A 13,208-nucleotide genomic window follows, 5' to 3' on the forward strand; every position below is an offset into this window, starting at 1 on the left:
GGTGGCTCGGAAGTGAGGAGTTCAGGGGGTTGGAGGTTGTGAGAATTTGGAGGGAAGGAGGTTTGTGGGGGGTGAGTTCAGGAGAGAAAACTAGTGTGAGGATGGATGAGCTGGGGGGTGATCAGGAGAGCTAGGATGGTCGGAAGTCAAAGGGGACAGAGAATGGAGGGAGTGTTGGGAGGGTCAGGCCTTGTGTGGGCTGGGGGTGAGGGGAATGGGCCTTAGGTCAGGTTGGTTGAGGATTGGAGGGGCTGGGGGAGGATTTCTCGCATTAGCAGGATGGTTGGTCTTGAGTTGGGTCGGCTGGATCCTGGTGGGTGGTAGGATGGAAGGTATTGGGTCTCTGGGTTGGGGCGGACCTTAGTTCAGGTTGGTTCAGGGCAGCGGGGGAACCATTGTGGGGGAAGGATTGTTGGTCCTCAAGGGATTGTTGGGGGTGAGAGTTGGATCTGACATGCTCGTAGGGTCAATCCTCTGGCGGGGAAACATAGTTAGAGGTTGGGGGAGATTCCTGGAGGGTCAGACAAGTGGTGTGTCCTATGGGGAGCAGGGGGAGTCCTTTGCAGCAGTTGGGATGCAGTGGGAGTCCCATGGGTGGGCTAGTATTGGGTGCCAGGGTGGGGGGAGGGTGCAGTGTCGTCAGGGATGGGAAGTGTCCTCTGGGCAAATCGAGGGTGCAAGAAGAGTCCCATTGGATGTCAGTCTGTGTATGTACAACAGTTGCCCAAAAATGAAAAGTTGTTTTAATCCTTTTAACTTTCTCTGGGTAACTATTGATGTAACGCAGACTGAATCATACAGAGCTTGCAATTTAAATCAGATTTTTGGACAGTTCCCATGCAGTGCAATTGCCCAGAGAAGGTTTGCTTTTCTGGAAAATTGCTCTGTAAACTTTACCTGAGAACTTGTAAATGGCTTGACCCAGCGCAACATCCCCAATACAACACTGGGGAGCTTGGAAGTTATGGCCCAATGATACAGCCATAGACCAGAATTTTATGACTTTGCCTGCCCCAGAATCGAGGCGAGGGAGGCTCACAGAACAGCATTCTCTGTTGGCCTCCAGTGGGATCTTATGAGCCTCAAGCAAGCATGGCAGTAAAATTCCAGCAATACTCTCTAAAGACTCACTGAATCAAACACAACATGCAAAAATGTTTTACCGACTTTTTTTTCGTTTTGCATTTTTTATAATTGACTTCATGATTAAGGTTGAACTTTAAAAGGTGGTCTGGCTTTTAATGAACATTAAACAAGACATAGATCTGGACAGGTTAGCAGCACAGAATGACCATGCACAACTTGATATCACTTGGCACTACATATACAGATAAGCACCTGTTTCAGAATTTAAGCTTGGAGATGGAAGTACAATGATTATGTTATTGGCTGAGTAACGATGTGGAGATGCCGGTGTTGGACTGGGGTAAACACAGTAAGAAGTCTCACAACACCAGGTTAAAGTCCAACAGGTTTATTTGGTAGTAAACGCCACTGGCTTTCGGAGCGCTGCTCCTTCGTCAGGTAAGTGGGAAGTTCTGATCACAAACAGAGCATATAAAGACACACACTCAGTTGATAGAATACTAATTAGAATGTGAGTCTTTACAGCTAATCAAGTGTTAAAGGTGCACACAATGTGAGTGGAGATAGCATTAAGCAGAGGTTAAAGAGGTGTGTATTGTCTTCAGACTGAACAGTCAGTGAGATTTTGCAAGCCCAGTCAAGTCATGGGGGTTACAAATCGTGTGACATGAACCCAAGATCCCGGTTGAGGCCATCCTCATGTGTGCGGAACTTGGCTATCAGTCTCTGCTCAGTGACTCTGTGCTGTCTTGTATCATGAAGGCCGCCTTGGAGAACATTTACTGGAAGATCAGAGGCCGAATGCCCGTGACCTCTGAAGTGTTCACCAACAGAACTGAATCAACAAATATGGAGTACTCGGTTTGTCTTAGCAATAATGACCATGAAGCTATCAAATGGTAGGATCCTGCAAATTCAACACTCCTTAGTAACATCTTGTATACAAATTGGAAGAGTTGTCTCACATACTAGTCAAGAAATAGCCTGATATAGCCACATTCATTGAATAAAATATTTTAGACAATATGTGCTAGACTTCTCCATCACCATCCCTGGGTATGTCCTGTCCCACTTGGAGATCAGAACAAGGACAATGGTACATAGTGGGGACAGAGTGATGCTGGGAGACTTCAGTGTTGACTCCTCCGGTTCTCATAATGCCTCATAGCATCAGGTCAAACATGGACAACGAAACCGCCTGCTGATTACCATCTACCACTCCCTCAATCAATCAATCAGCCAATATTATTTCACACTGAACACCACTTGGAAGAAGTATTGAGCCTAGAAAAGGCTCATAAAGTAGGCTTGATGGGAGACTTCACTGTCCATCGCCAAGCATCATTTGATAGCATCACTACTGATTAAGCTGGTCGAATCCTGAAGGATATATCTGGCATATTGTGGCATGCGCTTGAGGAGCTGTAGGCATCAGCAACAGCAGAACTGTATTCAAGCACAACCTGTAACCTCATGACCCAGCGTATTCCTTACTCTCTCAATTGCACCAAGTCAGTTGACCAACTCAAGTTATGTGTCGAGTGTGGGAGGACCTGTACAAGGCATACCTAAAAATGAGGTATCAGCTTGATGCAGTAGCTCAGGGCCACATGTACACAACAGTGAAAGCAGAATGCAACAGAGAGAAACACTCATATAAACAATGGAGCAGATCAAAGCTCTGCAGTCCTGACACATTCCATCCTGACTGACGGTGGAACTCAGCAAGTGAATGCAAAGGACAAAACTGTAGTATTTGCAGCCATCTTCAGTCAGAAGTGCCGAGTGGGTGACCTATCTTGGCTTCTTGTTGAGATTTCCACCATCATAGAAACCAGTCTTCAGTCAGCGTGATTCACTCTACCTGTTATCAGGGAATGGCTGAGTGCAGTGAATATAACAAAGGCTATGGGCCCAAATTCATCCCAGCTGTCCTGCTGAACATTGCTCCAGGACCAGCCACACTTTTAGCCGAGCAATTTTAGTACAGCTACAAGACTGGCATCTACCTGACGATGTGCAAAATTGTCCCGACATATCCTGTCCAAATCACAAACAGGTGACATGTTAGCATAGTGGTTAGCATTCCTGTCTCACAGCGCCTAGGACCCAGGTTGAATTCTGACCTTGGGCGATTCTTTGTGAGGAGTTTGCCCATTCTCCCCGTGTCTGCATGGGTTTCCTTTGGTTGCTCTGGTCTCCTCCCACAGTCCACTGCCTGAGAGTGCAGTGGACGCAGAATCAATCAATGGATTCAAGGAAGAGATAGATAAGTATTTGATCAAAAGCGGGATAATGGGCTATGGGGAAAAGGCAGGGAAGTGGAGTTAGGATGAGATGGAGATCAGCCATGATCATATAAAATGGCAGAATAGGCTCGAAGGACTAAATTGTCTACTCTTGCTCCGAATTTCTAAGTTCTTATGTTCTAAGGATGTGCGGGTTAGGTCATGGTAAATTGGTCCTTAGTGCCCCAAGATGTGTTGGTAGATGGATTAGCCATGGTAAATGTATGGGGTTACAGGGATAGGACAGGGTACAGGGCCTGGCTAAGATATGCAGCTGAGAGTTGGTGCAGACTCGATGGGCCCAATGACCTCTTTTTGCACTGTAAGGATTCTACGAGGACTGATCTAATTGACACCTCATTAGGTTACTTTCAATCATCGACAAAATGATTGAATGCTAACTAACAGCATTCACTTACCAATAACCTGCACGCTGACGTTTAATTTGGTTTCGATTGGCTTCCAACCTCATCACCAACAAAGTCCCAACATAGACAAAAAAGCTGAGTTCCTGAGCTGAGGTAAGGGCTACTGCCCTTGACAATAAGGCAGCATTTGACCAAGTGTGGCACTAAGGAGCCTGAGCAAAACTGGAGTCAATGGGAATCAGGGGAAAATCCTCATCACTGGGTGGAGTCATGCATTACACAAAGTAAGATGGTATGTCATGCCGTCACTAATGATGGCATTAGTGGTAATGTCACTGGACTCATAATCCAGAGACGCTAATGTTCTGGTTACAGGTTCAAATCCCACTATGGCGGCTAGTGGAATGTAAATTAAGTTAAAGGACCTGATAACCCTGAAACAATCACTGACTGCTGTAACAACCCATCTGGTTCACTACTGCCCTTAAGGGAGGAAATCTGCTGTCCTGACTACATATGACAGGTCCACAGTAATGCAGCTGACTCCAAAAATGGCTGTGCAAGCCACTCAATTCAAAGTCAATTAAGGTTAGGACAATAAAAGTTGGTCTTAACAGTGATGTCCATATCCCATGGACAAATCAAACTAAGTGGGTAGATAATTCCAGGCCTATTCGTAATATCACACAATGATAGCTGACAAAGTTCCCTTGTGGCAGCAACAAAAATAAGATGAACTTTAATTCTAATCTTCACACTGAATCTTGAATTTTAGTTTGATCTTACTTGTTAGAGGCAGTTTGATGACCCTTCCCTTTGATTTGCAGTTATTAATTTTCAATGCATCCTTAATTCAGGCAGAAGAGGGGTCGCAATGGAAGTGCAGTGTCATTAAATTATCTCTGTATTTTTCAGAAGAGGTTTGACTCTTCTTCTTGTCCTCTGTTCTTAAGTTTTAGTCTGACACACTTTGAAGGAATTGGGTTGATATTAGCTATTGGACAGCCGGCCAGCAGAAGGCGCATTTTTCCAATCTTTTCAAAGGTGAACTGATATACTTGCAGCATTAAACCAGCCGGAGATTGAATGTTACAGGCTGTTAAATGTTTTTTTCACAGGGGGCAAGGAACTAGACAGAGTAATAGTTAAAACAAATTCCATAGACATAATGCAAGCAAGCCCACTTCCTCAAAAGAAATGTCAAAAAAAGAAACGTACCTTTTTCCTTTTGTGGTTAGTTAGCATTTTACATCAAATTACATCGAATGTACAGCACAAACTATTTGGTCCAACTGGTGTATGCTTATGATCCAGATAAGCTTCATCCTACCCTACTTGATCTCACCCTGCCAAAGATGCCTTCTGTTCCTTTTTCCCCTCATGTGTTTATCTAAGATCCCCTTAAATTCATCTGTACTCACCTCAACCACTCCATGTGGTAATAAGTTCCATATTCTAAACAATCTCCAGTCAGTGAGGAGGTTTCTCATTATTCCTTTAATGGCATTTCTTTTCTGGCTATTTTGTATTTTTGCCCCTTAGTTTTGGACGACCTGACAACTGGAAACATCTATCCTGTGTCAACTCTATTGAACTGCTTCATAATCTTAAAAACCGCAATCAGGTCACTTCACAGTATAAAGAAAAGAGACTTTTCTGGTAGTTGTACTCTCTTGATCTTTGGCATCTGTACAACTTTTTTTTTGCGAGATCTGACTCCTCCGCTTTTTGCTAACTCAGCCAACAGATCCGTGTTGGAAGAAAATCAAAGCCAAATTTCCTCACAAATCAAGGCTTCTTTTCCCATTAATTCTGATCCCAAGAAACAAAGACGGCTGCCACCAGATAACCCAACTGAGAAACTGAGAAGGCCATTGTTACAAATGGCACCAGACAACAACCAGCAAACAGCATTCACAAGGTTGAGGAAGAAGAGGAACTTTTACATGCATATCTGTTTGTAGCCTGAGATACCTCAGTTTAATAAAGTCCATTTGTGGAAATAACATCAGCGCTGAGTAACCAGGGCATGTAACAGACTAAAGAGATTGAAAAATGTTAAGAACTGACCATCCAGCAGGATGACCTTAAGAAATATGTTTATGATATTACAATAAGAATCATTGTGAAAAGGACAATATTGAAGGGTCTGGCACTGCAGTCAAGATAGAGGGTCAGGAATGGTGAACCTGGCTGGTGGAACTACCACCCTCACGGGAAGTTATGTTATCCTTATAAATCTGAGATGAATTGGGCATGAGTTTTTAAACTGCGGGATTTAAGTATGAATTGAGGACAGTTTGGGCAGAAATGTGGGATTTTGCTTCTGGGTTTTAAGTAGAGGCTTTCTAATATGTCATGATGATATTATGTGTTTAAGCAGAAGCTGAGCTTAAATTGTGGAGGGATTTAAATGGGACAAAGTGTTAAGTAGCGTCATTTACACAAGCTTAGAGCTCTTTGTGGTAGGGGTTTTTAAAGAAATAATGAGTTTGTGGTTGAGCCAAATCATGGGTCTGTGTAATTTTGTCCTTTATAAAACCCTGAAGTCAAGAACTATCAGTAAGGGGAAAAGGGAGCATGAACTTCTTACAGAAATTCCTCCTCATTTTCTTCTTTAACTAGAGATCCTTTATTTCAAAATATAGGTGGACCTCCTACTTCAAGATGCATCTGGGAGGGGAAACATCCTCTCAGAATCTACTCTGTCAAACCCCCTCAGTATTTTATCCGTTTCAATAAAATCACCCTTTCATTCTTCTAAACTCCAATGAATATCGACCCAATCTGTCCTGTACAGCAGTAATAATACTTTTATACTTCATATCCCTTGCCTTTTCGGTTATTTGCTGTACCTGCTTGCTAACTTCTTGTGATTCATGTACCAGGGCACCAAGATCCCTCTGTGCCTTGGCATTCTGTATTCTTTCTCCATTTCAATAATACTTTGCTTTTTCTTCCCAACAGACAACTTCACATTTTCACAAATTATATTCTCACCCGCCAAATTCCTGCCCTCTCGATTAACTTGTCCATCGCCCCTATGTCTTCCCATGACTGTCCTTCCTACTTATCATCAGCAGGTCTGGTTACAACACCATCTGTCACTTCATCCAAACCATTAATGTAGATCGTAAATACTTGAGATGTGCTGGACTACGTTACAGTTTGGCAGCACAATGGCACAGCGTTTAGCACTGCTGCCTCACAGCGCCAGGGGCCGGGGTTCGATTCCTGGTTTGGGTTGCTATCTGTGTGGAGCTTGTATGTTCTCCCTGCGTCTACATGGGTGCTCCAATTTCCTCCCACAGTCCAAAGATATGCACGTTTGGTGAACTGGCCATGCTAAATTGCCCTTTAGTGCCAGGGGACTAGTTAGGGTAAATACATGGGGTTTGGGGACAGGGCTTGGGTTGGACTGTGGTCAATGGAGACGCGATGGGCCGAATAGCCTCATTCTGCCCTGCAGGGGTTCTATGATACCATGAACCTGAAAATGATCTATTTAGCTCGACCCTCTCTTTCCTGTTAGGTAGTAAATTTATCCATGCTCATATATCACCCCCAACACCCAGTGCTCTTAGCTTGTGCAGTAACCTTTCATAAGCTGATATGATCCTAGATGAGTGGCATGGTGCACAGTGTTTAGCTCTTTGTTAGTGGTTAGTTTTTTTTCCAAGATGGCGCCACAGCGAGGTTTCTTGCAAACTCTGCCCAGCATGCCTTCTAATTCTATCTTTTACTCTCTGCTACCTCACAGCACCCGGGACCTGGGTTCGATTCTGAATCTGGGTGACTGTGTGGTGTTTGCACATTTTCCCCAGGTCTGCGTGGGTTTCCTCTAGATGCTTCAGTTTCCTCTCGCACTCCAAGATGTATAGGTTAGGTGGATCGGCCTTACAAAATTGCCCCTTAGTGTCCAAAAATGTGTAGGTTAGATGGATTGGCCATGGTAAATGTGCAGGGAGACGGGGGAAAGGACGTGGGTAAGATGCTCTTTCAGAGAGTCAGTAGTAATGCAATGCGCCAAATGGTTTCCTTCTGCACTGTGGGGATTCTATGAACTCAGAAGATTTCACAGGTTTTGAACAAGCAAGGAAAAGCTTTACTATACAGGCCAGAATGATAAAACTATTTATAAATCTTTCTTACATTTTAATATTCAAGCTACATATGAGCTACATGTAAATAGGTAAATTGTGGTTGAACACATCATACTGGGTGGCACAGTGGCACAATCATTAGCATTGCTGCCTTGCAGCATCAGAGACCTGAGTTCAATTCCCGCCTTGGGTCACTGTCTGTGCGGAGTCTGCATATTCTCCCCATGTCTGTGTGGGTTTCCTCCAAGTGCTCCGGTTTCCTCCCACTGTCCAAAGATGTGCGGGTTTGGTGGATTGGCAATGCTAAATTGCCCCTTAGTATCAGGGGGATTAGCAAGGTAAATATGTGAGTTTATAAGGATAGAGCCTGGATGGGATTGCGGTCAGTGCAGACTCGATGGCCGGATTACCTCCTTCTGCACTGTAGGGATTCTATGGTACTGCACAACAAATGACAGATGTGACCAAGACAGAGTCCATAGACTTTGCAACATCCCACCTCAGACTGCAGTAGACACTGTGGGTAGGATTTTCCGGCTGCACGCGCCCCAAGACTGAAAAATCTCACTCGAGATCAACAGACCTTTGCATGGTCCTGTCTGGCCCACTATGATTCCCGTGGCAGGCTGGACGGGAAAATTCCGCCCCGTGAGTCAATTAGTCTTGCTGAAACTTCACCTCTCTCACAAGATATTCTGGTATTCAGCTTTGAATATTTTGCTTTGGAATTCTCTCCAAAAGTTGCAGGCGGTAATAGCAATGGTAGGATTCCAACTTTGTGTAATGAGATTCCATTTCCCTGAATTCCTGAGTATGTGCTCAAGCACCAACTCACAAGCCAAATTTCAGCTCCTCTGCTGTGCCGAACAGAACACTACGAGCAGGATTTTACGGCCTCACTCGGGCAAGATCGTAAAATCCGACCCAAGGCCAACGGAGATTCCTGTTCTGGGAACCTCGCCCATCCCGATTCCAGAAGGTGATAAGGTTTTGATCTACTTCTCCAAAGCAGTACTTTTCCTCCAACAGCCCACAGCATAGATTCACCAACTTTCTCCTGACTTTTTGGAAATTCAGGACTTCTCCTGTGTCCTCTTTACTTTAAAGTCCGCTGCCCCAGAATTTTTTTTTGGATCTTCTTTCTCTGCTCCCTCTTTTTTTTCCCTTAACTGGGAGCTGTCTCTGTCTCTTGTCTCTATCCCCTACCTTAGACTTCATGTTGGAACCTCTCCTTGAAGTCTGGGACACTTACTTGGCTTTCGTTAAAACTGACTCACCAAACTTGACTGCATCAGAACTACTGGCCCCAGAACTTATCTGGTGTTTTATCACAACACCAAAGAGGGTCTTACCCTTGATATCTACAAACATAAGAATTAGGAGCAACTTGGCCACTTGAGCTTGCTCAGCCATTCAATGGCATTATGGCCAATTTGATTTTAACCTCAAATCAACATTCCCAATGACCCCAAAAACCTTTCACACCTTTGTGTATCATAAATCTATCGAGTTCTGCCTTAAAAATGTTTCAAAGTTCTGCTTTCACCACCTTTTGAGGAAGAGTTCCAAGGACTCATGCCCCCTGAGAAAAAGAAATACCTCCTCATCTCTATCTTAAATGTGTGACCCCTTATTTTCAAAATGTGACCTCCTCATTCTACATTCTCCCACATCCACCCTGTTACAACCCATCTTATATGTCAATAAAGTATACTCTGATTTCTCTTGATCCTATAAATACTTTCAATCAAGTCGCCTCTCACTCTTCTGAAATCCAGCAGATACAAGCCTACTGTACACAGTACTCCGGATGTTATCTGATCAATGCCCTGCACAACTGAGCATAAGCTCTCTCCTTTAACATTCAATTCGGTAGCATTCTATTAACCTATTGCTATTCACGCACTAGGTGACTAGGCAGGAACAAATGTAACAAGTGTTGTGAACATCCTGTACTTCAAATGTTACCATCTCCATGCACTGCTAACTTGCACAGGGATGCATGGAAAAAATGGTTTTGTCATAGTATCACCTTATCCCATGCTTTTTGGAAACCTAAGTGCATGACATATGCTTTATCCACCCCGATTGTTACAGTCTTAAAAATTCATAATTTGTCAAACATGATATCCCATTCTCCCTGTGGAAGCACATGTACTATCACAACCCATCAATTCTACTGCCCCAAGTCTCAGTTTGGCAATATCATTCGTAGAGAAACTTCCTCTACTTATGCCTGCAGGATTGCACCTCCAATTGCCTTCAAAAGTCAGACAGTAACTGCATATAGTGAATGTTCAGTGTGTGCCAATCACTTCGGCTAGGTACAGGCACTGAGACATACCAGCCATGCATTTGGCTTTAGTGAAATAAAGCACGAGTGAATCCATCTGAGGCAACAGAATGTGATAAAAGCAAATTACTGTGAATGTTGGAATAGAATGTTAGTCTGGCTCTGTTTAGAGGTGGTTTCGGATGCTGATTTTAAAAGACAAGTTCACTCTAGTCATTTACCAATATTAGAATACTGGGTTAATGCTGATACCAATATGACTTTGGCAGTAAATTAACTTTATGTAAACAATACAAGAATTGAGGGGAACTGGGATCAATGCACCATAATGAATCTTACATTCGTTTCAGTCAAAAGCCTTGGCTGGTGTACTGCTTATACAATGACTGAGTACATCTGTATATTTTAGAGAGATGCTGGTGATAATCTATACATGGAAAACAGAGGCTACAGAATGACGGACATTAACAGATGTAGTAGAAAGGATCCGTTGTTAGAAGAAAGTAGATTGGTTAAGGGGTGAATAATGAATGATGATTGGTCCACTTAGTCAGAAAATGATTGACATAACAGAGAAGGGACATTATATGTAAAACATTAACCCTCGCAAATCACTTTTGCACAATCACATTGTATGAAACATCCTAATGCACAAAGTTTTCAAATGTTACTTGCCACATCTAGGGAAGAACTTGCAACACTTAAAAGCATTCAAGATTTTTTGATGTTAACTTCAGTTTAATTACAGATGGAGTTATAAATTATCGTATTTTTAAAAAGCAAACCCACAAGTTGTTTCACACATCAACAACCTTTCATCAGATGAGAGATCAGCAACCTGAAATGTTTACTCTGTTTCTCACTCCACTGATGCTGTCAAATCTGTTACGTATTTTCGTATTTATGTGTTTTCATTCCAGGTCCCTGTAGAATCTTCTGAACTTGATTAGGGAATTATATGCCATTTGAATGAACATATATTTCAGTTATTAACTCTCGGCCTTTACGAATCCCCTTTGGGGCAAACTCTTGAACTCAGATGGGGCTTTGTCTCCTCTCTCTGTGTGGAAACACTCAACAAAGGTAAAATTTATTTTTCTAACAGCGTAGATATGCTGTCATTCCGCAACTAAGGTACTACTAAAACAGGCCATCCAACCCATCTTAACTCATTTAGCCAGCAGTACATTCCTTCACAATAAATCCCAACAATTTCTTTAGTGGTTCCATGGTCTTCACTATCTTGTGTGGAAACCTATTCCACATGTTAATCAGACAAACATCTTATTCCATAAAAATCATGCAAAGCTCCTGGAGCACCAAGTTTGACAGAAAGAAGGTTGTTCACCTTGTCAATAGTAAGTGACATTAAGTAATCCAATAAAATAGTGTGGGGGGGGGAATAAAATTAAATGGGGGGGGAATAAAAACCATTTATTGGGTCTAACAACTCTTACATTTACAGACCTGTGCAGGGTACTTTAATTCCAGTGTGACATTCCATGATAAGAAATTGCTTTCAGGCATTTGTTATTATGCAGGTTTAAAAGAGACTAGGACAATAGAATTCTTTTGTTAAAAGCCTACAACTTAAATATGCAAGCCTACAACTTAAGTATGCAAATCACAATCAGATATGCTAGAAGTGTGTTAATATAAAAACAGAGATCTTAAGACTGGTAAGATTTGAGACAATTTTATGCATAATTCTACACACCAATATCACCAGTTAAATTACCAGAACTAATCCCGTTTTTTCAGAAAGGAACGAGCATCGAATAAAAAAGAAAAAGGATTCAGTATCTACAGATTCAACGCTTACCTAAGACTACAGCGGCAATTGTGCATAAGAGCAACCAGTTCTTCTTCATGATGGCTTTATAGTCACATTTTCCAAAGAATTTCTTCCCCATTCTTGGTTGATCATCGGAGCCGAAGGGAAACACAGGCATTGCTCACACACACGCAGGAGACACACACACTCAGACAGTAAAAAGGGAATGCTGATATCGATGTGAAATGCTGCTGCCTTCACTCCACTGCACTGTATTCCGTCACTGCAGACAAATACATGATCTGGCCATTTCATGCACTCAGTTGTAACTAAGTACCGCCCCCTCTGAATGCAGTGAGAGGAACTTAGCAATGGCTACGTTTAAAACATTGAACCACGCTTTTTAAAAATGCCCTGTCCAGCATTAAACCACGGATGCTGCAACTCCCTCCCACAATTGGTAGAATCAAGCCTTCAGCCACTGGCATAAACATTCCTTTTCCATTAAAAAAATGTTTTGCATTGAATATTAAATGGGCCTTTCGAAGGGGAAAATGATTTTCTCTGCTTACTTGCCATACTCAACGTGACGTGTTTGAAGAAGTGTCAACATTGGAAAAATGTGATATTTATGATTTAAAGTGGTAAGTTTGATCTCAAGTCCTTTTCATTAATGCAACGGTGATGCTGGAGTGGGTTATGTGTTTAAGCCAAAATTCGTGAATCTCAATCCCAATGAATTTAAATTTTGGAATCTTCTTTTGTTCAAATTTACATTGTCCCTCTCCTACTGAAAGCAAAACCTAATTAAATCATCAGTCCTGAACCTGTTTACATGTGATGTACCAATAATCGACTCACTTGACATTAAGAAAAGCTTTTTGACAGAACTGCTGTTCGTGAAGGTCTTACTTTCCAATAAATGTCAAAAGGTTTCAAAACACGAACAAATTACACGTCTTAAGTGTCTAGACTCAGTGGGGTTTGGCGATGTATCACAATTGCAAGCATCAGAAAATGGCCCAATGTTGAGAAGCTGTTCACTAGTAGTAAAAATAAAACAGGCATTTCAACACAGGAGCACCTGCCTTCTTAGCAGAAGGTGAACAATTCTGAGCTAGAAGGTTGCCTGTCAATTCCACTTATTTGCTTCAATTGGACATTTGTAAATAGTTCTCAATCCGAGTCGTGAAGTCTTAGGCCAATTACAGCTGGAGAAATAATGGCATGTAGTGATGCACACTGCACACAGACCAACAACCAAGTCCAGGAGAGTAGAGAAACAAGGGTGATTTT

At 42.5% G+C, this 13,208-nt stretch overlaps 1 protein-coding gene across 1 annotated transcript in view; it reads right to left on the reverse strand.

The window, feature by feature from the left end:
• Nucleotides 1-12,138, reverse strand: part of slc1a1 (solute carrier family 1 member 1) — a 64,093-nt gene extending 51,955 nt beyond the window's left edge. Inside the window, exon 1 of the mRNA XM_080188696.1 lies at nucleotides 11,961-12,138. Within this exon, the coding sequence (XP_080044822.1) occupies nucleotides 11,961-12,090 (130 nt within the window). The 5' untranslated portion in view covers nucleotides 12,091-12,138. The remainder of the gene's footprint in view (nucleotides 1-11,960) is intronic.
• Nucleotides 12,139-13,208: the final 1,070 nt, after the last annotated feature.

The sequence above is a fragment of the Carcharhinus amblyrhynchos genome, chromosome 5 (assembly GCF_965287045.1).
Source record: "Carcharhinus amblyrhynchos chromosome 5, sCarAmb.v2.hapA, whole genome shotgun sequence".
NCBI classification, from domain to species: domain Eukaryota; kingdom Metazoa; phylum Chordata; class Chondrichthyes; order Carcharhiniformes; family Carcharhinidae; genus Carcharhinus; species Carcharhinus amblyrhynchos.